The sequence below is a fragment of the Eschrichtius robustus genome, chromosome 3 (genome assembly GCF_028021215.1).
Source record: "Eschrichtius robustus isolate mEscRob2 chromosome 3, mEscRob2.pri, whole genome shotgun sequence".
Lineage (NCBI taxonomy): Eukaryota > Metazoa > Chordata > Mammalia > Artiodactyla > Eschrichtiidae > Eschrichtius > Eschrichtius robustus.
In genome coordinates this window covers 157,964,646-157,991,967 of record NC_090826.1, presented here as the reverse complement: position 1 = coordinate 157,991,967, position 27,322 = coordinate 157,964,646, and the positions used below count along the sequence as shown (strand labels likewise).

General features: G+C 36.0%; 1 protein-coding gene across 6 annotated transcripts in view; it reads right to left on the bottom strand.

Annotated features, from left to right (window-relative positions):
• C4BPA (complement component 4 binding protein alpha) overlaps nucleotides 1–27,057 on the bottom strand; it is a 42,960-nt gene extending 15,903 nt beyond the window's left edge. Inside the window, exons 1-8 of one of the 6 annotated variants that reach the window (XM_068541641.1) lie at nucleotides 26,947–26,993; nucleotides 26,188–26,241; nucleotides 22,801–22,893; nucleotides 19,097–19,251; nucleotides 17,932–18,117; nucleotides 17,143–17,242; nucleotides 4,393–4,478; nucleotides 4,027–4,221 (exon numbers count right to left, since the gene is read on the bottom strand). In XM_068541641.1, the coding sequence (XP_068397742.1) occupies nucleotides 4,027–4,221; nucleotides 4,393–4,478; nucleotides 17,143–17,242; nucleotides 17,932–18,117; nucleotides 19,097–19,251; nucleotides 22,801–22,893; nucleotides 26,188–26,241; nucleotides 26,947–26,978 (901 nt within the window). In that variant the 5' untranslated portion in view covers nucleotides 26,979–26,993. Of the gene's footprint in view, nucleotides 1–4,026; nucleotides 4,222–4,392; nucleotides 4,479–17,142; nucleotides 17,243–17,931; nucleotides 18,118–19,096; nucleotides 19,252–22,800; nucleotides 22,894–26,187; nucleotides 26,242–26,946 lie in introns of those variants that run through there. The other 5 variants (XM_068541642.1, XM_068541644.1, XM_068541643.1 and 2 more) reach the window with 5 other exon arrangements.
• Between the last annotated feature and the right edge of the window lie 265 nt (nucleotides 27,058–27,322).

The window sequence follows — 27,322 nt, the reverse complement described above, 5'->3', positions numbered from 1 at the left end:
TAGCAGCAAGTACATTCATATCAATAATCACTTTAAATGTAAATGGACTAAATGCACCAATTAAAAGACACAGGTGGCTGAATGGATAAAAAATTTTAAAAGGCCCTTTTATATACTGCCTAAAAGAGACTCACTCTAGAACTAAATGTACACAGACTGAAGGTGAAGGGATGGAAAAAGATACTCCATGCAAATGAAAACAAGAGGAAAGCTGGGATAGCAATACTCATATCAGACCAAAGAGACTTTAAAACAAATACTATAACAAAAGACAAAGAAGGACATTACTTAATAATAAAGGGTCAATCTAAGAAGAGGATATAACATTTATAGATATCAATGCACCCAACATAGAAACACCTAAATACAATATATTAAACAAATGTTCACAAACACAAAGGGAGAAATTGACAGTAACACAATAATAGTGGGAGATTTTAATCTCCCACTTGCATCAATGGATAGACCATCAAGACAGAGCATTAATAAGGAAATATTGACCTTAAATGACATATTAGATCAGATAGTTTTAATAGATATATACAAAACATTCTATCTAAAAACTGCAGAATACACATTCTCAAGTGCATATAGAACATTCTCCAGAATAGATCACATATTAGGCCACAATACAAGTTTCTATAAATTTAAGAAGATTGAATTCTCTTTTCCAAACACAATGACATGAAATTAGAAATCAATTATAAGAAGAAAAATGGAAAAATATAAACATGTGGAGGCTAAACAACCTGATACTAAACAACCAATCAGTCAATGAAGAAATCAAAAAGAAAATTAAAAAATACATTGAGAGAAATAAAAATGGAAACACAACTTTCCAAAATCTATGGGTGGCAGCAAAAGCAGTTATAAGGGGGAAGTTCATAGCAATACAGGCCTACATCAAGAAACAAGAATAATCTGAAATAAACGATCAAACTTTACACCTAAAAGACCCAAAAGAATTAGAAGAAAAAACAAACCCTAAAGTTAGTCGGAGAAATGAAATAATAAAAATCGCAGTGAAAGTAAATAAAATAATGACTAAAAAAAAATAGGAAAAAGCAATGAAACTGAGTGCTGGTTCTTTGAAATGATAAACAAAATTGATAAATCTTTACCCAGTTTCCTCAGGAAAAGAAGAGAGATGGCTCAAACAAACTCAGAAGTGAAAGAGAAGTTACAACTGATATCACAGGCCATATATGACAAACCCACAGCTAATATCAAAATCAATCATTAAAAGATGAAAGCTTTTTCTCAAAGATCAAGAATAAGACAAGGATGCCCTCCTCACTACTTTTATTAACCATAGTATTGGAAGGCCTAGCCACAGCAATCAGACAAGAAAAAGAAATAAAAGGAATCCAAATTGGAAGGGAAGAAGTAAAACTGTCACTATTTGCCAGTGCCATGATACTATACATAGAAAACCTAAAGACTCCACACAAAAAACTATTAGAATTAAGAGATGCATTCATTAAAGTTGCAGGATACACATTTAATATACAGAAATTTGTTTAATTTCTATACACTAATAGCAGACTATCAGAAAGAGAAATTAAGAAAACAATCCCGTTTACAACTGCATCAAAACGCATAAAATATCTAGGAATAAATTTAACCAAGGAAGTGAAAGTCCTGTACTCTGAAAACTACAAGACATTGATAAAATATATTGAAGATGACACCAGAAAATGGAAACATATAATGTGTTCATAGATTGGAAGAATTAATATTGTTAAAATGTCCATACTACCCAAAGCAATCTACAGATTTAATGCAATCCCTATCAAAATACCCATGGCGTTTATCACAGAACTAGAACAAATAATCCTAAAATCTGTATGGAACCACAAAAGACCTCAAATAGCCAAAGCAATCTTGATAAAGAAGAACAAAGCAAGAGTTATCATGCTCACTGATTTGAAACTATACTGTAAAACTTTAGTAATCAAAACAGTATGGTACTGGAACAAAAACAGACACACAGATCAATGGAACAAAACAGAGAGCCCAGAAATAAACCCTTATATGATCAGTTATTCTAGGATAAAGGAGGCAAGAGCATACAGTGGGGAAAAGACAGACTCTTCAGTAAATAGTGTTGGGAAAACTGGACAGCTACATGCAAAAGAATGAAACTAGACCACTTTCTTACACCATATACAAAAATAAATTCAAAATGGATTAAATATTTAAGTGTAAGACCTGAAACTATAAAACTCCTAGAAGAAGACATAGTCAGTGACCTCTTTAACATCAGTCTTATCAGTATTTTTTTAGTTGGATCTGTCTCCTCAGGCATGGGCAACAAAAGCAAAAAAAAAAAAAAAAAAAAAAAAAGGGACTGCATCAAACCAAAAAGCTTTCACACAGCAAAGGAAACCAACAGCAAAACAAAAAGGCAACCTACTGAATGGGAGAAGATATTTGAAAATGATATATCTAATAAGGGGTTAATGTCTAAAATCCATAAAGAACTCATACAAATCAATATAAAAAATCTGATTAAAAAATGGACGGAGGGGCTTCCCTGGTGGCGCAGTGGTTGAGAGTCTGCCTGCCAATGCAGGGGACACGGGTTCGAGCCCTGGTCTGGGAGGATCCCACATGCCGCGGAGCAACTGGGCCCATGAGCCACAATTACTGAGCCTGCGCATCTGGAGCCTGTGCTCCGCAACAGAAGAGGCCGCGATATTGAGAGGCCCGCGCACCGCGATGAAGAGTGGCCCCCGCTTGCCGCGGCTAGAGAAAGCCCTCGCACAGAAACGAAGACCCAACACAGCCATAAATAAATAAATAAATAAATAAAAAACAGGGGACTGATTAAGTAAATTAAAAAAAAAAAAAAAAATGGACGGAGGACCTGAATAGAGATTTTTTCCAAAGAAGATATACAGAGAGCCAACAGGCACATTAAAAGATGTTCAACATCACTAATCACCAGGGAAATGCAAATCAAAACCACAATGAGATACCACCTCACACGTGTCAGACTGGCTATTATCAAAAAGACAAGAAATAAAAACTGTTGGCAAGGATGCGGAGAAAGAAAGAACACTTGTGCACCATTGATTGGAATGTAAATTGGTATGGTCACTATGGAAAACAGGATGGAGCGTCCTCAAAAAATTGAAAATAGGACTACCATATGATCCAGGAATTCCATTCCTTACTATTTATCTGAAGAAAACAAAAACACTAATTTGAAAAGATATATGCGACCCCAATGTTCATTGAAGCATTATTTACAATAGCCAAGATATGGAAGCAACCATAGTGTCCATCAATAGATGTATGGATGAAGAAGATGTGCCATATATATATATATATATATATATATATATATGCCATAAAAAAAAGAATAAAATCTTGCCATTTGCGATAACATGGATGGACTTAGAGTGTATTACACTAAGGGAAATGTCAGGCAGAGAAAGACAAATATATGATTTCAATTATGTGTGGAATCTAAAACAAAACAAAAAACATAAAACAGAAACAGACTCGTAGATACAGAGAACAAATTGGTGGTCAAGGAAGGGAAGTGGCAGGAGGGAAGGGGGTGCAGAGCAAAATAGATGAAGGGAATTAAGAGGTATAAACTTTCAGCTATAAAATAAATACATCTCAAGATGTAACATACAGCATAAAGAATATAGTCAATAATATTGTAATAGTGTATGGTGACAGATGGTAACCAGATTTGTGGTGATCACTTTGTACTGTATAAAAATATCAAATCACCATGTAGTATACCTGAAACTAATATAATATTGTGAGTCAATTATATTGATACTTTAATTAAAAAAAAAAACTTTTACTTTACAAAGCCAATGAGATATCAGTGCTATTTATTACCATATACTGGTACTGCATGCATAAGCATCAGTTTACCAAAAAATTGACTGCATCATTGCAATAATTAGTTTGTCTTTGAATCATTTCACTTCCCCCAATACATTTACCTTCCTTTTTCTTTTAAACAAAAAATTCAAACCAAAATTCATCATTATGACTTACTTTTACAAGTAGGAGGGCTTGGATTCCAGACACCTATTGTCTTATTTTCCAGTCTGCAAGAAATAGAGGCTGTGCCTAACATTGAGAAGTCAGGGTCACAGCTGTAGGTGACAGAAGAGCCGTATGTGTAGAATTCTTCATCTCCACCATTGTGCTTCCCATTGCTGATGGCTGGAGGAGTCTCACACTTGGCAACTGAGATGAGTGAGTGAAGAGGAAGAAATAATTAGGGAAAGCATCCTTACAAATCTAACATTCATGATGCAAATTCTAATGAAGGGTATAAGAAGCAGCAAAGATGCACAGGAGTTTTATTACTTAACATGGTTTAGGTTTAGAGGCAAGTCAAAAAAAGTCTTTACTTACTTTCGCAAATGGGGAGAGGATCACTCCAGCCAACTCCTTTATCTTGGACCTCACAAAAACTAGTGGCTGAGCCAATTAAGATATACCTGAGTAAGATAGGATCAAAGATTTTAATGGAATTCTTCCTACTATAAATTAAGTTGAATAAAGGAGTCTGAACAAATGGATTTATTACTCAATATTAAAAATGAAGAAATAATGTTTTTTCAGGTAACATTTCCTATTGAGAACTTCATTTTGTAAAATTTTATCACTGCAATGAGATGTGTGTGTTCACTTGTTCTTTTATTCTGTAATCTATTACTGGACATTGACTAGATGTCAGGCATGGAGTTCATTCAGAGCTCAAGCAGGACAGTGTAGAGTAAAAGACTCATTTGAGTGTGTTCTGCAGTTTTCTTTGGATGAGTGTACCAGCCAGATTACTGGCCCCAAACTCTCTTGCCCTCTGCTTTGCCACCTCCTGATGTCCAGATGCTTGCCCTCTCTCATACACCATTAACTCCCTCTTCATGACCCCCTCATTTCTATGGCTCTTGACAAGTCCTAAGCTTTCTTCAGTTTGTTTTACTACCCCATATGAATTACGGTAACAGAAAAAAAAAAAAAAACATCATTAGTACAATTTCAAATTGTACTATTATCAAGGAATAAACCTATGATGTGACTGAACACTAATATAAGTGTTACCTTCAGCAATCTAAGAGGTCCTGAAATTTATTTAATAACTTTTTAATGATAATTTAATAATAATTTTAATAAGATAAACTACAATAAGAATTAAGCATTTCTTTACCTTGAAATTTCTTAAAAATGTAATTTTTCTAACTTAGCCAGGAAACCAAGTGAAAAGTGTTGTTTTTGGTTATTCCAATAGGAACACTTTGGTGTTCCAACAGCATGTTAGTTCTGAATCTTCTCACTTTCCCTCTTGGGAGCCATACACAGTAAGGGAAACAGGATAAACATGAGAAAATCAAACAAAATGAAACAATAATATCAGAAAAATGGAGAAAAAATGTTAGATATAGATGACAAGCATAGGAGAATCAACATATACTTAATTGGACAACCTGAAGAAGGAACATAAAACAGAAAAAAATAGCTATCTTTAGATATATTTCTGGTAAATATTACAGAAATAAAATAATATTTTAATCTACATTTTTAAATTGTACCTCATATAGCATGAAAAATTGAACCAAATTGTCCATATCAAAACAACTAAGAGTAGGATTACTAGATTTCAAAGATAAAGAATATCTTTGGACAGCCAAGCAAAGACTAAGTCACATATAAGAGTAAGAAACCCAGAGTTCTCTAAAGCAACATCCTCCAGAAAAACAGACACAGCAATATCTATAAGATATTCAAGAAAAGAAAGTATGAGCCAAGGACTTTATATCCAGCCACATTATCTTTTAAGTAGCAAAGCCTCAGACAGTATTTAAAACTGCAATAATTCAACAGTAATTTTCACTTGGAGACTTTTCCTCGGAAATAACCAGAGGACAAACTATAGCCAACCAAGAGATTACAGGAGAAACTAGCAAAAACAAAAACAAAAAAAACAACTGATAGTGAGTACTGAGCATGCAGATCTAAGACAAAAAGGTGCGGTTAAGAGTGACTGAATGAAATATAAGTGTTATATGCTCTGACAAGCTGAAATGATATAACTAACAAAAATAGGAGATCCGCCAGAGGACAGAGAGCAGAAGCAAGAAGAGCTACAATCCTGCAGCCTGTGGAACAAAAAACATCCACAGAAAGATAGACAAGATGAAAAGGCAGAGGGCTATGTACCAGATGAAGGAACAAGATAAAACCCCAGAAAAACAACTCAATGAAGTGGAGATAGGCAACCTTCCAGAAAAAGAATTCAGAATAATGATAGTGAAGATGATCCAGGACCTCAGAAAAACAATGGAGGCAAAGATCAAGAAGATGCAAGAAATGTTTAACAAAGACCTAGAAGAATTAAAGAACAAACAAACAGGATGAACAATACAATAACTGAAATGAAAACTACACTAGGATGATTCAATAGCAGAATAACTGAGGCAGAAGAACGGATATGTGACCTGGAAGACAGAATGGTGGAATCCACTGCTGCGGAACAGAATAAAGAAAAAAGAATGAAAAGAAATGAAGGCAGCCTAAGAGACCTCTGGGACAACATTAAATGCAACATTCACATTATAGGGATCCCAGAAGGAGAAGAGAGAGAGAAAGGACCCGAGAAAATATTTGAAGAGATTATAGTTGAAAACTTCCCTAACATGGGAAAGGAAATAGCCACCCAAGTCCAGGAAGTGCAGCAAGTCCCCTACAGGATAAACCCAAGGAGAAACATGCTGAGACACATAGTAATCAAATTGGCAAAAATTAAAGACAAAGAAAAATTATTGAAAGCAGCAAGGGAAAAATGGCAAATAACATACAAGGGAACTCCCATAAGGTTAACAGCTGATTTCTCAGCAGAAACTCTACAAGCCAGAAGGGAGTGGCATGATACACTTAAAGTGATGAAAGGGAAGAACCTACAACCAAGATTACTCTACTAGGCAAGGATTTCATTCAGATTCGATGGAGAAATCAAAAGCTTTACAGACAAGCAAAAGCTAAGAGAATTCAGCACCACCAAACCAGCTCTACAACAAATGCTAAAGGAACTTCTCTAAGCGGGAAACACAAGAGAAGAAAAGGACCTACAAAGAATTTGTTTGATCTGTTTAGGATTACATAGTTTGTGTTAGAACCAGAGGTGTAGTTTACTGATTTAAATTTAAATGCTTTTTCTATTCAGTCCTTCTGTATTGCCAAAACTGGCACATTCTTCACTATGTCAATATAGCTTATCTTTACTCATTTAAAAACCAGCATATATATCTATACGTAGATATAGATATATAGATACATGGATATAGATATCATTCCTTGTCCAAATATATATTAAAAACCTTTTCATCTTAAAAGAATGAAGCACCTACAAAATTGTGGTTTCATTACAGATGCATGAAATGCAGGATATTAAAATTCTTTTAATGTAGGATAATTTTAACCACACTCACTTTTTCTCTTCTTTCTCTATAATTGTTTATTTCCCTTACTATGTATACTTAAGCATTGCTTTTGAATAATCCTAAGAGATTATGGGAAACTAAGATAGGCTGTAACTTTCAATTTTATCAGTTTGAGTCCTTCCAATCCCAAAGGTCATTTTAAGCCTATTTACTATTTAATATAAAATTACTTGGCTTTCTCAATGCAAAGTGATTGTTGAGTTTAATTGTAATATATAAGCAATTTAGGCCATTTCATCTTGGTAATATATCTTGAGAACAAAAAGCCATGATGTATTCATGGAGTAAGAGTCTAGAGTTACAGCCTGTTGTTGCAGTCTGCAATCACTATGTTTAGAATAACCTCTGTGTGCAAAAAAAAAAAAATCTTTAAGTCACAGGTCCTGAGTTGGGGGGGGAGTATAGTGGTGGTAGGATGAAATGGAAATAGTCCATATGGTTTCTGCTCTCATAGAACTTTCTAAGTCATTTCACAGTTGGTCTAGTGCTCTTTAGTATCTTTCCTTAATAAGTAAATGCCTATAAATAAACTGGATAATTGTAAAGAAAAAAAAAAAAGAAAAATAGGAGATGAGTGAGAGAGTGGAAAAAAAACAAACTCATTGATTGCCTCATCTGTAAGTGCTGGAAGTAAAATCAAGCTATAGACATATATAAGTACTTATCATTACTGTTGAATACAAAGTAAACACTAAGATAATACAAATGACATAAATTTACTGGTAGAAAAGACAGAGGGGTGGGGAGGGAAGGAGAGAGTACAAGATAAGTTTACTGTTACTCATAACAGGGAACAAGTTTAAAAATAAAGATAGAAATAAAGAAGGTGTTTAAAGGTATATACAATTATATAAAGGTATATAATAATTATATAAAGGTAACCACTAGAATCAAATTTTGAACTCTCCTAAATATATATATATATATAAAACTACACATATATACATATAGTACAAAATATGAAATAATATGAGAAAATTAAACCTATAGGTATCACTAATATCAATAAATGTAATTGGACTTAAGTCTCCTTTTGAAAGAAAAAGACCTTTTAGCTGCAACAAAATTCGACTCTATGTTGTATACAGGAGACAAATCCAAAAGTACCTCAGATAGGTTAAAAACAAAAGGAGGGGCAAAGTTATATAAAGCAAATGCAAACAAAAAGAAAATAAGGGATACTGGTTTTAATATCCTATAAACTGGACATCAGAATCAAGATCCTTAAATTACACAAAATGGGCATATTATGGTGTTAAAGATTTTGATTTGCAGTGAAGAGCTATAAATATTTATGTACCAAAAAATGTAGCAGCAATTTTAACAAAAGAAATACATGGGACATAAGAAAAGTATGCTATTATTTATCAAGAATTTTTGTGATATTAAATAATTATGAAATTAATTTACTTTAATTCTTATCTTTAAGCTTGAGATACATAAAGGAAAACATAAAGATTCAAAAGAGCTTATAAATAAAGTATACCTGGTATGTATATATCAAAGTCTGTATACTAATAGTAAACAATGTAACTTCATTTCAAGTGCCTATGGAATATCAATTAAAATTGATTACATATTATGAAGTACATAATATTCTAAAACATAGAAACCTTAACAAATTCTAAAAAGTAGAAATAATACAAGTAATATTCTCTGTTAGTCCGGAAGTCTTAGCAACCAGTGGAGGAATGTTTCTACCATTTAACACAGCAAAAGTTCCATTAAACTAAGGTTGCTCAAGTTAGCAAATAAATAACCAGGATGCCTAGTTAAACATGAATTTCAGGTAAACAATACACATTTTTTAGTATAAGCATGCCCCAAGTATTGCATGGGACATACTTGCACTAGAATTAAACCAGGAATCCTCTATTTTATCTGGCAAATTACCTGGCAAATTAAACTTGAAGTTGGGTCTCATCAAGTCTGGGTCCTCAAGCGAATGAACAAACAGACAAAGAAGGGTGTTACTTTCCTGACTGAGGTGATTAATCCTGATTAGCCATGGGAAATTGGGTTGCTTAAAAGCAACAATGGTGATGATGTATACATCTGGAATGCAGGGAGATTTCCTGGGCACCTTTTTGTACTATTTTCATGCCCTCTCATTAAAGTCAATGAAAACTATAACAACCCAATACAGGCAGGACTGCTAATGGCCCAGACCCTTCAAGAATAAAAGTTCAGGTGATCCCATTAGGCAAGGAGCCAGGATCAGATGAAGTGGTTGCTGAGGGTAAAGTGGATATGGAATGAGTAAAAGAAGCAGGTAATTATAAATACTAACTACAACCACATGACCAGTTGCAGAAATAAGGACCATAATAGTTATAAACATTTCTTTCTTATTTTCATATGAATAGATTTGGTCTAAATTAAATTTTTTTCTCTTTACTTTTTTCATCCCTCTACCATCTAAACAAGATGTGTTAATAGTAGTTTAGCTTATATCTCGGTATTTAAATTACAGGATATCAAAGGGGAGGTATGACTTTGCTTAAAGAGGATCGTCTTTGTGGGAGAGAGTTAGCATGTTTTCAGTTTTGTGAGGGATAGTTGCATTATGTAAGTTGGAAGCATAATTTTGCTATTGCTTTTATATGGAAGTTAAGCTAAGTATGGTTAAAACAAGTGCGTATAAATACCAAATTTGACAAGGGATGGACCCTGGTAGATTCAAATTATGTCAACTTAACTAAGCAGAAATTACTTTTTCCAGAATTTTCTTCCATGCATAGTGCCAAGTGAGTGTTGTCCATAAGAGACGATAGAAGTGAGTTAATAGCCAAGTTCTGTATATGCTTGAAAGGTCAGAGCAGAGCACAAGACGTGACTGCAGTTCACACATATTGTTGCTTCTCCGTGCTATCACCTTGTTGGCATTGGGCACAGCCAGGACTACAGCAAACCCAGCTCCTGGAGGATGTCCTCCTTCATGTACTCCAACTTCTGATCTAAGTACATTAGCACTGTGGGGAAGGGCAACAACTTCTACAAGACATTCCCATCTTTGAAGCTGAAGGCTAAGAGTCAGTGAAAGAACAATGTGAACCCCAGTCTATACTCACGGGTATACTCTAATCCATACTGTGACTTCCAGTCTATACTCCACTCAACCATGCGGGTCCCATTTTGGTTTTGCATCTCCCACTTCACATCCACCTTCCCTTTTTGACTGCCTGCCCTGCTGACCTCAGGCCACGTTAGCAAACAGAGAAGAAACAGCCTCCTGTACACTGTTTCACCAGCTGCCAGTACTGTATCAAGTCAGATTCCTGTAGTAAATCCCTTATTTTATATTTATATATATATAACCCTAACCCTAACTGTAACCCTAACCCTAACCCTAACTGGATGGTTTTTTTATATATGTGTATGTGTATATATATATATATATATACACATACACATATATATGTATATATATGAAACATAGATATAATATTATTTATATTTATATTTATATTTCTCTGAATGAGTCCTAATATAACTAAGTGATAGAAATAGACAAGAAAAAGAAATTAAAATAAAAGAAACAAAAAATGGAAAGTAAGAGGTAAAATAATCACTATCTGCAGAGGATATGACTGCAAACTGGGTAATCCCAAGAGAATTCAACTGAAAGACTATTATAAATAATAAAAGAATTCAGAAAGTTAGCCTAGATATCAAGTTAACATGCAGAAATCAATAGTATATATATATATATATATATATATATATATATAATGTTAGAATATTTAATGGAAGAAAAGACCCAATTTAAAATAGCAAAAATAAAATGCCTAGGTTTAAACACTTCAAGAAATGCAAAATCTATGTTAAGAAAATGTTGAAACATTCCTGAAGAAACGAGAAAAACACTAAAATGAATGGGGCAGAACATGCCACCCCAAAATAGGCCACTTTGGTATCAGGATTATTTTCAGCTAAAGACACCTGAAAATCAGCAGATGCAAGAAGGGGTTTCTGACCTCCCCATTTCTTCCTGAAAGCAGATCAAACTCCCATGTGAAAGATGCCTTTTCTATACCAGGAGGAAAGAACATTTTTATCACCAGAGATGGAGTATTGATTTCACAGAGAAATCTGTACTGAAGGCCTTGTTAAAAATAATGCTTATCTCCCATTAGCCTCCCTATATATTTTGGTACTTTTCCACAATTATTATTCTTTTATCAATCTAATATATAAGCACTTAGGCCTAACCACTTTGAGGTTCTTCATTTTCCTGTGAAGGCTCCCATGTACATATAAAAGTAAGATTGATATACTTTTCTCCTATTAATTTATGTCAACTTAATTCTCAAGCCTAGCCAGAGACCCTAAGAGGGTAAAGGGAAAGTTTTCCCTTCCCTACAGTAACATATTCTTGTCTAGGGAGACTCAACATTAAAATAAAAAAAAATCTATTCTCCTAAAATTAACTTAAAAGCTAATCCAACACTGATTTTTTTTTCTTTTTTTTAAATTTAATTTATTTTTTTATACAGCAGGTTCTTATTAGTTATCCATTTTATACATATTAGTGTATATATGTCAATCCTAATCTCCTAATTCATCACACTACCACCACCCCCCACCAGTTTCCCCCCTTGGTGTCCATACGTTTGTTCTCTACATCTGTGTCTCTATTTCTGCCCTGCAAACCAGTTCATCTATACCATTTTTCTAGGTTCCACATATATGCATTAATATACGATGTTAGTTTTTCTCTTTCTGACTTATTTCACTCTGTATGACAGTCTCTAGGTCCATCCACGCCTCTACAAATGACCCACTTTCGTTCCTTTTTATGGCTGAGTAACATTCCATTGTATATATGTACCACTCTTCTTTATCCATTCGTCTGTTGATGGACATTTAGGTTGCTTCCATGACCTGGCTATTGTAAATAGCGCTGCAATGAACATTAGGGTGCATGGGTCTTTTAGAATTATGGTATTCTCTGGGTATATGCCCAGTAGTGGGATTGCTGGGTCATATGGTAATTCTATTTTTAGTTTTTTATGGAAGCTCCATAATGTTCTCCATAGTGGCTGTATCAATTTACATTCCCACTAACTATGCAAGAGGGGTCCCTTTTTTACACCCCCTCTCCAGCATTTGTTGTTTGTAGATTTTCTGATGATGCCCATTCTAACTGGTGTGAAGTGATACCTCATTGTAGTTTTGATCTGCATTTCTCTAATTATTAGTGATGTTGAGCAGCTTTTCATGTTCTTCTTGGCCATGTGTATGTCTTCTTTAGAGAAATGTCTATTTAGGTCTTCTGCCCGTTTTTGGATTGGGTTCTTTGTTTCTTTAATATTGAGCTGCATGAGCAGTTTATATATTTTGGAGATTAATCCTTTGTGCGATGATTCATTTGCAAATATTTTCTCCCATTCTGAGGGTTGTCTTTTCATCTTGTTTATGGTTTCCTTTGTTGTGCAAAAGCTTTTAAAGTTCATTCGGTCCCATTTGTTTATTTTTGTTTTTATTTCCATTTCTCTAGGAGGTGGGTCAAAAAGGATCTTGCTGTGATTTTTGTCATAGAATGTTCTGCCTCTGTTTTCCTGTAAGAGTTTTATAGTGGCTGGTCTTACATTTAGGTCTCTGAGTTTATTTTTGTGTATGGTGTTAGGGAGTGTTCTAATTTCATTCTTTTACATGTAACTGTCCAGTTTTCCCAGCACCACTTATTGAAGAGACTATCTTTTCTCCATTGTATATCCTTGCCTCCTTTGTCATAGATTAGTTGACCATAGGTGCGTGGGTTTATCTCTGGGCTTTCTATCCTGTTCCATTGATCAATATTCCTGTTTTTGTGCCAGTACCATATTGTCTTGATTACTGTAGCTTTGTAGTATAGTCTGAAGTCAGGGAGTCTGATTCCTCCAGCTCCATTTTTTTCCCTCAAGACTGCTTTGGCTATTCGGGGTCTTTTGTGTCTCCATACAAATTTTAAGATTTTTTGTTCTAGTTCCGTAAAAAATGCCATTGGTAATTTGATAAGGATTGCATTGAGTCTGTAGATTGCTTTGGGTAGTACAGTCATTTTCACAATATTGATTCTTCCAATCCAAGAACATGGTATATCTCTCCATCTGTTGGTATCATCTTTAATTTCTTTCACCAGTGTCTCATAGATTTCTGCTTACAGGTCTTTTGTCTCCCTAGGTAGGTTTACTCCTAGGCATTTTATTCTTTTTGTTGCAATAGTAAATGGGATTTTTTCCTTAATTTCTCTTTCTGATTTTTCATCATTAGTGTATAGGAATGCAAGAGATTACTGTGCATTAATTTTGTATCTTGCAACCTTACCAAATTCATTGATTAGCTCTAGAAGTTTTCTGGTGGCATCTTCAGGATTCTCTATGTAGAGTATCGTGTCATCTGCAAACAGTGGCAGTTTTACTTCTTCTTTTCCAATTTGTATTCCTTTTATTTCTTTTTCTTCTCTGATTGCCGTGGCTAGGACTTCCAAAACTATGTTGAATAATAGTGGCGAGAGTGGACATCCTTGTCTTATTTCTGATCTTAGAGGAAATGTTTTCAGTTTTTCACCATTGAGAATGATGTTTGCTGTGGGTTTGTCACATATGGTCTTTATTGCGTTGAGGTAGATTCCCTCTATGCCTACTTTCTGGAGAGTTTTTATCATAAATGGGTGTTAAATTTTGTCAAAGGCTTTTTCTGTACCTATTGAGATGATCATATGGTTTTTGTTCTTCAGTTTGTTAATATGGTGTATTACATTGATTGACTTGCATATATTGAAGAATCCTTGTATCCCTGGGATAAATCCCACTTGATCATGGTGTATGATCCTTTTAATGTGCTGTTGGATTCTGTTTGCTAGTATTTTGTTGAGGATTTTTGCATCTATATTCATCAGTGACATTGGTTTGTAATTTTCTTTTTTTGTAGTATCTTTGTCTGGTTTTGGTATCAGGGTGATGGTGGCCTCATAGAATGAGTTTTGGAGTGTTCCTTCCTCTGCAGTTTTTGGAAGAGTTTGAGAAAGATGGGTGTTAGCGCGTCTCTAAATGTTTGATAGAATTCGCCTGTGAAGCCATCTGGTCCTGGGCTTTTGTTTGTTGGAAGATTTTTAATCACAGTTTCAATTTCAGTGCTTGTGATTGGTCTGTTCATATTTTCTATTTCTTCCTGGTTCAGTCTTGGAAGGTTATACCTTTCTAAGAATTTGTCCATTTCTTCCAGGTTGTCCATTTTATTGGCATAGATTTGCTTGTAGTAATCTCTTAGGATGCTTTGCATTTCTGAGGTGTCTGTTGTAACTTCTCCTTTTTCATTTCTAATTTTATTGTTTTGAGTCCTCTCCCTCTTTTTCTTGATGAGCCTGGCTAATGGTTTATCAATTTTGTTTATCTTCTCAAAGAACCAGCTTTTAGTTTTATTGATCCTTGCTATTGTTTTCTTTGTTTCTCTTTCATTTATTTCTGCTCTGATCTTTATGATTTCTTTTCTTCTGCTAACTTTGGGTTTTGATTGTTCTTCTTTCTCTAGTTCCTTTAGGTGTAACGTTAGATTGTTTATTTGAGATTTTTCTTGTTTCTTGATGTAGGCTTGTATTGTTATAAACTTCCCTCTAAGAACTGCTTTTGCTGCATTCCACAGGTTTTGGATCGTCGTTTTTTCATTGTCATTTGTCTCTAGGTATTTTTTGATTTCCTCTTTGATTTCTTCAGTGATCTCTTGTTTATTTAGCAACGTATTGTTTAGCCTCCAAGTCCAACACTGATTTTTAAATATGCCTAACTTTAAAGTTCACATAGAAAAATAAACAAATACATATTGTCAGGAAAATCCTAGAAGAGAAAAGTAATAAGATAGGACTACCCATATTATTATTAAAGCATATTATAAAACATCAGTAAGGGGCTTCTCTGGTGGCACAGTGGTTGAGAATCTGCCTGCTAATGCAGGGGACACGGGTTCGAGCCTGGTCTGGGAAGATCCCACATGCTGCAGAGCAACTAGGCCCGTGAGCCACAACTACTGAGCCTGCGTGTCTGGAGCCTGTGCTCCGCAACAAGAGAGGCCGCGATAGTGAAGAGGCCCGCGCACCACAATGAAGGGTGGCCCCCGCTTGCCGCAACTAGAGAAAGCCCTCACACAGAAATGAAGACTCAACACAGCCAAAAATAAATATAAAAAATAAATTAAAAAAGAAAAACATCAGTAAGTAGATGACTGTGAAATGTGTATATTAATATATAGGCAAAACAATGGCATTGAATAGAAAGTCCAGAAATAAACTCAGATATATATATAAGAATTTCATATAGTATCAAAAAGCACTCTCATATCAGTAAATTGAAGATAAACTTTTTAATAAATAATGTATGGATAACAGGAAAGCCATATGGAAAAATACAGACTGGGACATGTACCTCATACTGTATACTCTATAATGACTCCAAATGGATCAAAGCTTTAAATATTAAAAAATATGAAAACATAAAAAGTAGTAGAAGAAATCTAAGCAAATAGGTCAAAATCTTGTATTTGGGAAGGCCTTTTAAATTAAGACCTAAAATTCAGAAGACTTTTTAAAAGGAAGACTGATAAATTTGACAACATAAAAAAATTTATCCTCAAGAAAAAACATACCAAAGCCAAGTCAAAAGAAAAATAATATACTTGGGGGAAAAGTTGCAGCTCATATCAGAAACAAGGTCTAAGCCCTAATACACATAGATTCATGTGAATATGTGTATGTATATATCTTAGAAATTAAGAATAAAATGGTCATCAGGTTAATAGAAAAAATAGGCAAAGTACATGCCAAGTAATTCACAAATATTTATTCACAATAAGTGCAAACATCTCTTGAACCTATTAAAATATGCTCAATTTTACTCAGAATAAGAGAAGTATGCATTTAAACTATAGTAAGATTTCATTGTTACCTCTAAAATAGGAAAATTTTCAAAATTTTTACAAGGTTTGAAAGTTTGACAGCACACTTAGTTGGAAAGTTTATGGAGAGACAGACATTTGTATACTCTGCAAAACCATATAACTCCTACAGAGAGCAATTTGGAAATAACTTTCAAATTTTCAAATATATGTATTCTTTGACCCAGGAATCCCACCTTGGGAATTTACCCTACAGATATAACTTATATGTACAAGGTTATGTATTAGAACATAGTTTAGAACAGCAAAAGATTGGAAATATTCATGGATCCATCAAAGAGATTACTAATCCATGATACATCACACAATAAAATTCTGTGCAGTTGTAAAAGGGAATTAATGAGACCTCTCTATGCACAAACATAGAGATATCTCCTGTTTATATTGGTAAGTAAAAAATAAAGCAAGATTCAAAACTACTTTTGTTATTGGAAAGGTGCAAAATAAAAATATATACTAAAAAAAAAAAAAAAAAATATATATATATATATATATACTAATTTCTTAGCTTGTATATGTAAAAGTAAACACTAAAAAGGTACATAAGAAGCCAGTAAAGGTGGGTCCCTGTTTAAGGATGGAAAGGAATGGTGCAATGGCAATGGAATGGAAGTGAGAATTCTCAGTGTATACCTTTTTATATCTTTTTTTTTTGTTAATATATGAATACATTAGCTATTTTTAAAAATTAATTTGAAAGAAAAGTATTGTCTCTAGCTTGCCTCTCACTCACCCTTCTGAACAGCTGAATTCTATTTGTGATCCAAAAGAGTAATCTGTCTTAGCTGTCACTTGCCCGTTAAGTAATTCTCCTGGGTTTCCGCATCGTTTCTCTGAGAGAAAAATTAAAATGATGATTAGTGATTCCATGTACTCGTGGATATGGCATTAGAAAAGAGAGCTGATGGATCACTGTGGTAATGAAGTCTATGGCCCAGGATTTAACACACTGACCAGGGAGCTAAGCTCCATTCTACATCTCCAGCGTGTACTTTGAACTTAAGCCACTCAAAATGCATGTCCTTGGTCACAAAAGAAACAAAAAAGTATAGATTGTGTGTGTATACCCCTACTACTGGAAAAACATCACAGAATTTATTCTCAACTAAGTGAATCACAGCATCTTCTTCCAAACACAGCATATATTTGGGGTGAGGTTTCTTTGAAAACTGCATTGCCATTTTCTAGCAACATAACTTTTTATAATTTTATAGAGTGAATCTAGTTTTCAATGTACTAAAATTGAATTTGTAGTTCACTTCCAAAAAAAATTTCTTACTGAATACATTGTAAAGGATAGACATTTCCCAATGCAACTAGGTGGCTCCTAATTTTTTTGTTTTATTCATTTGTTTGTTTATCAAAAAGTGGCACACATGTGTACATTGAAATCAGTAACTGACAAACCGAATTGTTTCTTAGTGACCAAAGACACTCATTTGCATTCATAAAGCTTAGTTCCTGACATAAATTTGCAAAGAAGGAAAAAGCACAAATAAGAAAAATAAACGTTCATACTTACTGACACAGAAGTCCCTGTATTTCCAATTGCCTGTTGAGTCACAGGTAAGACTGTGACTTTTTGAACTTGTCCTACTGTAGCCAGGGCGGCAGCTGTATCTCAGAGTAGTTCCAGTTTCGAACTCTGTCTCATTCAACTCATTTATTGGAGAAGCAAATTGTAAATAAGGTGGAGGACCACAATTGCCTGGACACCAAAATGACAAAACACCAAAAGCTATAGCTTGGGACACAGCATCTTAAAATTTCAGTAGCATTATTTTAGAGCAGGAACAATTCTTTTCTCCTCTAATCAAGAAAAATAGTAACTCCTATTATCCCCACTGTTCAGTGAATCCAGTGAGTAATTACTAATACATGTTTGTTGATTAATGACAACGATACTGATAAAAGCCATACATTTTTCACCCTTTCTCTCCCGTAAATGAGATTATTTAACTTAAAAGGATGGCAGACATGATTTCATCAGCCTATCAGTTTCCCCATATCTGCTGACTCAGATATATCCATGCAAATACAGACGTCCTACAATTTCCTTCAACAGAAACATTATTTCATTAATCATAACATTATGTAACATAGGATGACTCAGGGAACAGAAACTAAGTGGCTGGGAGAAGAATGAGAATAACATTTCTCATTTGTACTTTTTTGTACCCTTTGGATTTTGAGTGATCTGAAGGGAGACATATAGAGCCCTTGAAGCATAAAAATCTTCATCATGCTTTGCCTGCAAGAATGAAATATAGGGCTGATTTACCTTTCAGGAGCCACAGTAGAATAATATACTTCCCCTGTCCATTCTGGATAAACCCACAGACAGTGAAGATTGTTTAGTCAGGCTGACAGATAATACAGATTTGTTTCAAGTCTTGGTTGGGAACAAATAGTTTTGGAAATTCCTGGAGAAGAAATTCTAAGGGAAAATGTCTATAAAACGGACCCTTTTATGGGTAAAGCAAATTCCCCCTATATTCTAAATAATTCCAAATCCCCTTAAGTTCAGAATTCCAAATAAATTCCAAACTTCTGATCAAATAAACCCTTTGTTGCTGAAGCTGGATTTCTGCTAAAAGCTTAATCAGCTCTTCGCTAGTCTTGAAAGTGAATGAGTAGATGATCTTGAATGTTTGTTGACAATCTGAACTTGTCTCCCTATTACTCACCAAGAACAGTAGCCAACAGAGCAGCAACCAAGGTCACTTGGAACAGAATCGGATCAGAGACTCTCCAGGGCCCAGAGAAAGGCCAAGATGCCATTGTCCCCTTTCTATGAAGGATCATAACTGGAGCTCTCTGGTGCTTCGCTGACACTTTTCTGCTGAAAGAACTCAATTTAATAAACAATCATTGAATTCCTACTTGTCATAAAGCACTAGGATCAATACTATGGGATCCATGTCTTGAAGAAATTACAGGCTAGAGTGAAAGAAAAGATAGGCGCACAAATGTTACAACACAAAACAGTGGGTGTTAACCTCTGCAGAAGCACTCTGCTCTTAAGAGAGATTAATTCCAAGTGGAGAGATGGGAGGTGGCTGAATCTGAGTCAGGTATGCTGTAAATGTTAGAAAATGGGTGCAGGACAAATTGGGGGAGCAGTAGATAACACTACAATTTGGCTGGAAAGTAAGGTGTTGGAGATGGTTGTTAAGTAGGAGGGCAGCTCATAGGTGTGTCTGAATGGGTTGTAAGGGCCAAGGTTAGGAATTTGTGGACACTATTCTTTGGGGAGTAAAGAGCCATTGTTTGTTGTTTAGATTTTGGTTTTGGTTTATTTGTTTTTAATATGTCCTTACAGTGACACATAATTGTGCTTTAGGATCACTAGAGTGGATGCATACATGATAGATTGAAGTGAACAGAGAGAGGAGAAACAGAGAGTTGATTAAGAAGACAATTGTGATTGGCCAGGTGAGCCACAGAGATGATCTGACCAAGGAAACAGCAGAGGAGTTAGAGAAAAGGAAACAAATGTAAAACAAAACAAAACAGGACTTCCCTGGTGGCGCAGTGGTTAAGAATCCTCCTGCCAATGCAGGGGACACGGACTTGATCCCTGGTCCAGGAAGATCCCACATGCCATGGAGCAACTAAGCCCGTGCATCACAACTACTGAGCCTGTGCTCTAGAACTTGTGAGCCATAACTACTGAGCCTGTGTGCCACAACTACTGAAGCCTGTGTGCCTAGGGCCCATGCTCCACAACAAGAGAAGCCCCCATTTGCCACAACTAGAGAAAGCCCACACGCAGCAGCAAAGACCAAATGCAGCCAAAAATAAATTTGTAAAAATTAAAATAATAATAATAATAATTCAAAAAATTTTTTTTAGAAAAGCAGAAAATGATAAGATAGAGAAAAAGAGTTGGATCATTATGTATAACATTGGGAGTTCCTCATGACAACTGTCAACCAAGGCAATAAACCAAGCAATTTGCAGTTTTGAAAAAAATCGTTTTACCTATAGATATAGATATATGTAGATATATATAGATATATAAATAAAAATAAAAATATATGTGACAAATATACTTTCATTACTTAATCAGACTATTTAAAGACATATTTAAAGCAAAATCACGAAGGATGTTTTTCTCTTCACCACACTCCTGTTCCCGTTGGAAATAAACAGTATACCTTAAATTTATATTAGAAATAGTCTTTGTCCTCAAAGGAATATATGAAGTTAAGTCCCAATGAAATACTAAATTTCATCTTTTATTCTGATATTTCTGTTAGATCCACATGATTCTTACGCTCTGCATGTGTCCATAATTCATACTAATTGCATATCCATTTAGCTAAAGGGAGTCCCCTCAATATGTCCCTCAAAGATGTTTCTGTCCCAAACTGAGGGGGGAAAAGTTCATAGTGGCCCTTCACACTATGTGGAGGGCCCCAACTTCTTCACTGAGCAAGGACTCATCTAAACTTATCTTTCCAAAACTCAGTTCTGACACTCAGTCCTCCCCCTGCTGTCAGTTGTGGGCAACTCCACCCCACGTACATCCTATCCCATGAGTCTGGACATGGCCACTAGAACAATTCCACCAAAAAATAAGTTTAACCCGTTGAACAATTTATCAAATACGTTGGTTACTAAAAATATGTTTGCAGAATTTGTACTGAATGAATTGAGAAGAGCCAGGACCAGCGTTCTGAGCCCCTTTCTTTCTTGTTTCCCCCTCTCTCTTTTCCTAATACCTGCCTCCTGATCTCTAGTCTCTACTCCTGCTCTAGCAGTCTGATGAGACTGGAGACAGTTGCAGGTAACAAAAATACTGAAAATGCTGCTTCAAAGAACATATTCATTAGCTATGTTCAAAAAGAATATTTATAATCATTGAATATATTCAAAATGAATATATCTTAGAACAACATTAAGTAAATTGATAATGTGATAAATTCAGCAGATCGATTTCAGTGAACTGATCCTTCAGGAATGGGCATTCACCAAACTGGTTTCCAATGACTAACTTTTTAGTTATAATCCAGCTGGTCCGGACACCCTGGATCCCTGACATTTCCAAACACTTTCTTACCTCCCACCCCTGCCCGTATCATCTTCCCTCTCACACTTTCCTCTTTAATTCCTACTTATTCTAGCAGTCCCTTCTCCAATGTCCCCTCCTATCCTCCAGACCAGTCTCCAACTTCCAATTGCAAGTGAGTGTTTATAACTCTGATTCTGACTTGGCTTAACTGACATCTGAAGTCTGTCTTCCCCACTGGACCATAAGTTCCTTGAAGTCAGAAGGTGGGCTCTTAATCATGCCCTACATGGTACCTAGCACTGTGCCTCATTCAAAGTGCTCAATAAATGTTTGTTGAAGTTACGCTCAAAAACACCTAGTGCTAAAATATGTTTTAAAGAAATATAATACTGTTCCATATCTACTCTTACAGTGTTTGCTGTGTCAAGGTCTGATTTTAGCTGATTTTAAAAAAAGGCATATCTTAATAAGAACAGACCCTAGCGATTTTACTCTAGGCTGTTCCCCATCCTTAACCCGAAGTTATCATATCATCAACCATAAAACATAGGATAGTAAGGAGGGGAGGAATAAACAAACACCACAGGTTATGACAGGAGCTAAAAGGCAGCCACATACAGACCCTACCCTGCGGTGAGGGATTTACATCATGCAGTCCTGTAACAGAGCCACAGACACAGTGCTGGGGACACAGCAGGATAGTATGTGGCCAGACCCTGGGCATGGAATCAGACCCAGGCCATGCAGGTTCAAACCTGGTTCCACCACATGGGAACTGTGTACCCATGGGCAAGATAGTCAGCCCTCTAAGCTCCTCTAAGCTTCAATTTCCTTTTTCATAAAATAAAAATAACTACACGTCTCCCAGAATTGCTGAGAGGGCTTGGTTTGGTGCATGGACAGCACATAGTAAATATTCATGAGAAACGTTAAGGAAAAGGGTGACAGAACTGGTGTTGGAACGTGATTCCGACAGAACGAGAACTCCTAGAGTCAAAACATCATCATGATAATGATATAAAATTATAATGGCTGCAATTCCAGGGGACTTTAGCTAAGCCCTGATAAAGAGGAAAACACTCTGGACTTGGGCCAGAAGTCTTGGTCAGGTCTTCACCGTGGCCCGTGATAATAGTGAAACCCAGTACCACACCCAGAGCAGCAAAGCTGGCACCCACGAGGGGTCCGTCCTGAGCTTATTCTTCCCTCACCAGGATGTCTTCCTGGAAGGAACTCATCCACCCCATGACTTCGACCATCGTCCATGAATCACTCACAGACTTCTGGGCCCCATTGTCTCCTGTAAGTGCAGAAACATACATGTTCCATAAACTCAATTGTTAATAAAAAATCTTACTCTGCCCTATTACTTACCACGTGTCAATCTTGAGCCATTCAGGCCTGCCTCCTTTACTCTTGTTGATAATTAGAAAATTCCTGTGCTGATCCTTATGACTGTGGATCTTTCTAAAAGTTGGTGAAAGAAATCTCAGCAAAATAAGAAGGAATTATTTCCTCTTCCCCTGAAGCTACAGAAAAGCAGATATCTACATCATAAAATTGACCTGCAAATGTTATATCTAACAAAGGAGATTGTTTCTTTGCCACTTGAACATAGTCTTCAACCGTGGAAAAGTCTATAATTCCGACTGGTTATCTTAGCAAATTATTTTTTGTCTTGGATTATATTTAAATTAACTCTTCTGTTTTTGAAAGTTATAAATACTTGTGAGTTTTCTTTGTAAATCCAAAAATAAATTGTTACACTTTCTTCTTCACTTGAAATCCTGAATGTAAATTAAAACTTTTGACTGTTGGATTTCTTTTTTTTTTTTTAATTTCAGCTTTATTGAGACATACTTAAATTGTAAGATACTTAAAGCGTACATCATGGTGATTTGACAAGTGTACACATTATGAAAGGATTTCTCCCTGCTCCCCCATCTAATTAATTAACACATCCATCACATCACATATTTATCTTTTTCCTCCAGTTTCATTGAAAAATAATTGGCATACATCATTGCATAAGTTTAAGTTGTACAGCATGGAGATTTGATTTACACATATCGTGAAATGATTACCATAATAGGTCCAGCTAACATCCATCTTCTCATATAGATACAATAAAAAGAAAACAAAGAGGGACTTCCCTGGTGGTACAATGTTTAAGACTTCTCCTTCCAATGCAGGGGATGTGGGTTCGAGCCCTGGTTGGGGAACTAATATCCCACATGCCCCGGGGCAACTAAGCCTGCGTGCTCTGGAGCCCGAGCACCACAGCTAGAGAGCCCACGTGCTGCAACTACTGAGCCCACACGCCGCAACAAAGATCCCCCATGCAGCAACTAAGACCCGATGCAGTCAAATAAATAAATAAATATTTTTTTAAAAATGCAGTAACACAAAATTTAAAAAAAGAAAACAAAGAAAATAAAAGGGAGAAATTTTTCCTTGTGATGAGAACTCTTATGATTAATTCTCAACAACTTTCCTATATATCATGCAGCAGTGTTATCTGTAGTCATCATGTTGTACATTACATGCCTAGCACTTATTTATCTCATAACTGGAAGTTTGTACCTTTTGACCACATTCTTCCAATTCCTCCCCCCACCTCACCCCCACCTTCCACCTCTGGTAACCACAAGTCTCTTTCTATAAATTTGTTCTGGGTTTTTTGTTGTTGTTGTTTGTTTGTTTTAGATTCCACATAGAAGCGTATCTTTCCTTTTTTTTTCTGGAAATAACATTCAGGTTCTACTCTCTTAGCAAATTTCAATTGTACAATACAGTGTTACCATGTTTAACATTAAATCCTCAAACCTTCTTCATCTTATAGCTGAAAGCTTATATCCCTTTACCAACCTCTCCATGTTTCTCCCACCCCCCAGTTCCTGGTAACCACTTCTTAGAATTCTTATTTTAGCAAAAACCAAACCAAAACAAAACAAAAACACTTTTTCAAAATTTGTTATAATACGACTCAAGGTTCAGCTCAGTATTTCCAACTGCTTCATTTGTATCTGCCAGGCACCTTGAATCCAACATATCCCAAACTACACACACTATATTCCTTTCAACACTGCTTGACCTTTGCTTTCTGTCTCAGCTAAGGTAATAATCACCACCCAATCTCCCAGACTAGAAACCTGAGTCATCCTAGCCTCCTCTCGCTTGCCACCTTTCCATATTCAGAGTCACCAAGTCTTGTCACATTGGCTGTAGCAACACTAGAATCTGTCATTCTCTCTTATACCCACTTCCATAGTCCTGGTTTATGTTCTCCTAGCTCCCTTCACCCCACCCTACACCACAGCAAAAGCCTTCAACAACTGTAAGCCAGCTTCCATGTTGATGCTGTTATATTCCTAAAAAACAGTTTACTTAAAAATATCCATGGTCCCCAATTCTCTAGGTCCCCATAACTCTCCCAACTCTCCCTCTACTTCTGCTCACTTAAAACACTGTGCTTCAACCACATGCAAGTGCTTACCTTTCCCAAAACATATCCTGGAACTTTCTAAACACCTTCAAGCATTATCGTATGATGTCTCTTGTGCATGAATACTCTTACCTCCAGCCTCCCCGTGATGCACTATCCAGATCAAATGCCACCTCCTTGGTGAAGAATTGCCCAACCCTCTCCCCAGGAAATATCAGCCTCTGCTATGCTTCCCTTATACTTTGCTGATACCTTCATTGTAACACCACACTGTATTGTAACTATTCACTTTTGCCTTTTGCAGTAGATTATAGGTCCCTTGGAGACAAAGAAGGTGTTTATTCAGCCTTCCACTTTCTAACCCAATATTAACTGGCATATTAATAGTTATCCAATAAATGTGAAATAAATGAAATTTAATTTCATTTTATCTTCAGAGTGAGAATGACTAAATATCTACTGAGGACCAAATGAAATAATATGTAGGAAGTGCTTTATAAATTTTGAAGAGACGATTCAGTGATTCGACTTCCCTTACTAGTTCTCAGGATGTGCGGTGGCTCGGTGGGCCAGGTGTAGCATTTACAGTTCATCATCATGACCTACTGTGGTCCCTCAGCAGAGCCTGCACGGGACTCAGCAAACCACAGAGTATGGAGATGGAGCCTAGTACTTGTGAGCTGAGGAGACCTGAATTTGAGTCCCAGCAATACCAGTCAATTTCTGTGATCTTGAAGAAGCTACATCAGCTCCTCAGATCTCAGTTTCTCATCCTTAAAATGATGACATTAGACTTGGATTATCTTTCTATTCCCTACAAACCCTAGAATTCTGTAATTGTCCACTGAAGATCTAAGACTTCCCTAGCAAATGCCCTCATATTTCAATGACATCATCATCTTTTAAATTCCTATAGAAATGAAACCAACTCAAGAACTATAGTCACCATGGAGGGTCTCTTATGAAAAATACCATCAGCACTTGCCAAGGCAGTACAATTTGAGAGGCTCTGGGAAAATCCTCAGCCTCCAAATTTCTCCCCCCATTAGAGATTACTTTTTAAGTCAATGTATTTATTTTACCTAAACTCCCTTTTTAAAAATTCAGATACCTCTGGAAAGAATTAATTTTTCTCCAATCTCAGGTGGAGTGTCTCCTGACTTACACCTGCATTCCCAATCACATAACTTTCAGACTCCAGAAGGAACTTGCTTCCACAAAATTCTCTTCTTTCCTAGAATTTCTTTATCTTTCTATCAGCTCCTTCCTTCTGTACCCATATTATATTCAAATGTATCTCTACACTTAATACAAACCTTCTTTGATGCTTCTTCCTCTTCTGGCACTCTACTTTGTATTCTCCTTTACTTCTACATTTAGGGACAGAACAGGAGTCAGCAAAGAGAAGGGTGGTTGAAGAATTAAAACTAAAACCAGAGAAGTACTACGTCTTGCCCAACCAAGGGAGAAGGGAATTTCAAGAAGTAAAGTTAATCAACATTGCCAGATTCAAAAAGTGAGGGAGAGAAATGAGATGAGGACAATAAAGGCTTCTAGCTTCAGAAACTAACTGGAGGCTGACCAATATCCTCCTTATGATTAAATCTAAAGGACTTTGCTATCAGTGATGAAGGAGATGTGGAGGGGTTAATAAAATCTCTAAAGGAAATTGCACCAATTTTCAGAATGTAGACTATGAAAACCAGGTCTCCTGTGACTCCCTTTGGGACAACTGGCTTACGTCCTGCCTCAGCTGCCCTATGTGGAGAGGTAGTAAAGGATTAACAAACAAACACACTCAACTTTTAGATGCAATAGTAAGAGCAACTTCTTACTTCTTTTTTTGCTTCAGTGTATTTTATTAGCATGCATTATTATTCCCCCATTTATAATAGAAAATTGAGGCTCAGTAGGGGTTAAAAGTACTTTCCAAGTCACACTGTCCCCTAATGCAGTACCCCTGAAAAGATTTCTGTCAAAAACACCCCCAAGTTTGGTCTCTGCATTATTCTTCTAATCTTGTATTCCTTAAACTACCAGCCTTTCTCCCAAGGTGCCCTGGATTCTCCACTGACCTGCAGGTAGCCGAAGAAGAAGACTCTGTCATCGTGCCTTGGGCAGTTTGTAAATGAGGAAAACTGCTTTGATCTGTAATAGCCTTAGTTCCTCCTCAGATAAGAGTTTACCAGAACACCCTGAAGCTGGCTAGTAATTGCTCCACCAAAAAGTCCCTGAATTCCAGCCATGTGATTGGCTGTTCAGGGACGGCCAAATAGAAATGGATGGGCAGAGACTCCCTACTGGCTCAGTAAATGATTAACAGCGTAAATAAAGCAACAGTGTTTATCTAATCCCCTTCCTCTTCACTAGCCCTCTTTCTTGATAACATGTCGCAATTGTTTACTTTCTCCTCTGCCAACCATTTCCCCTAAGTGGAAAGGTAATACAAAT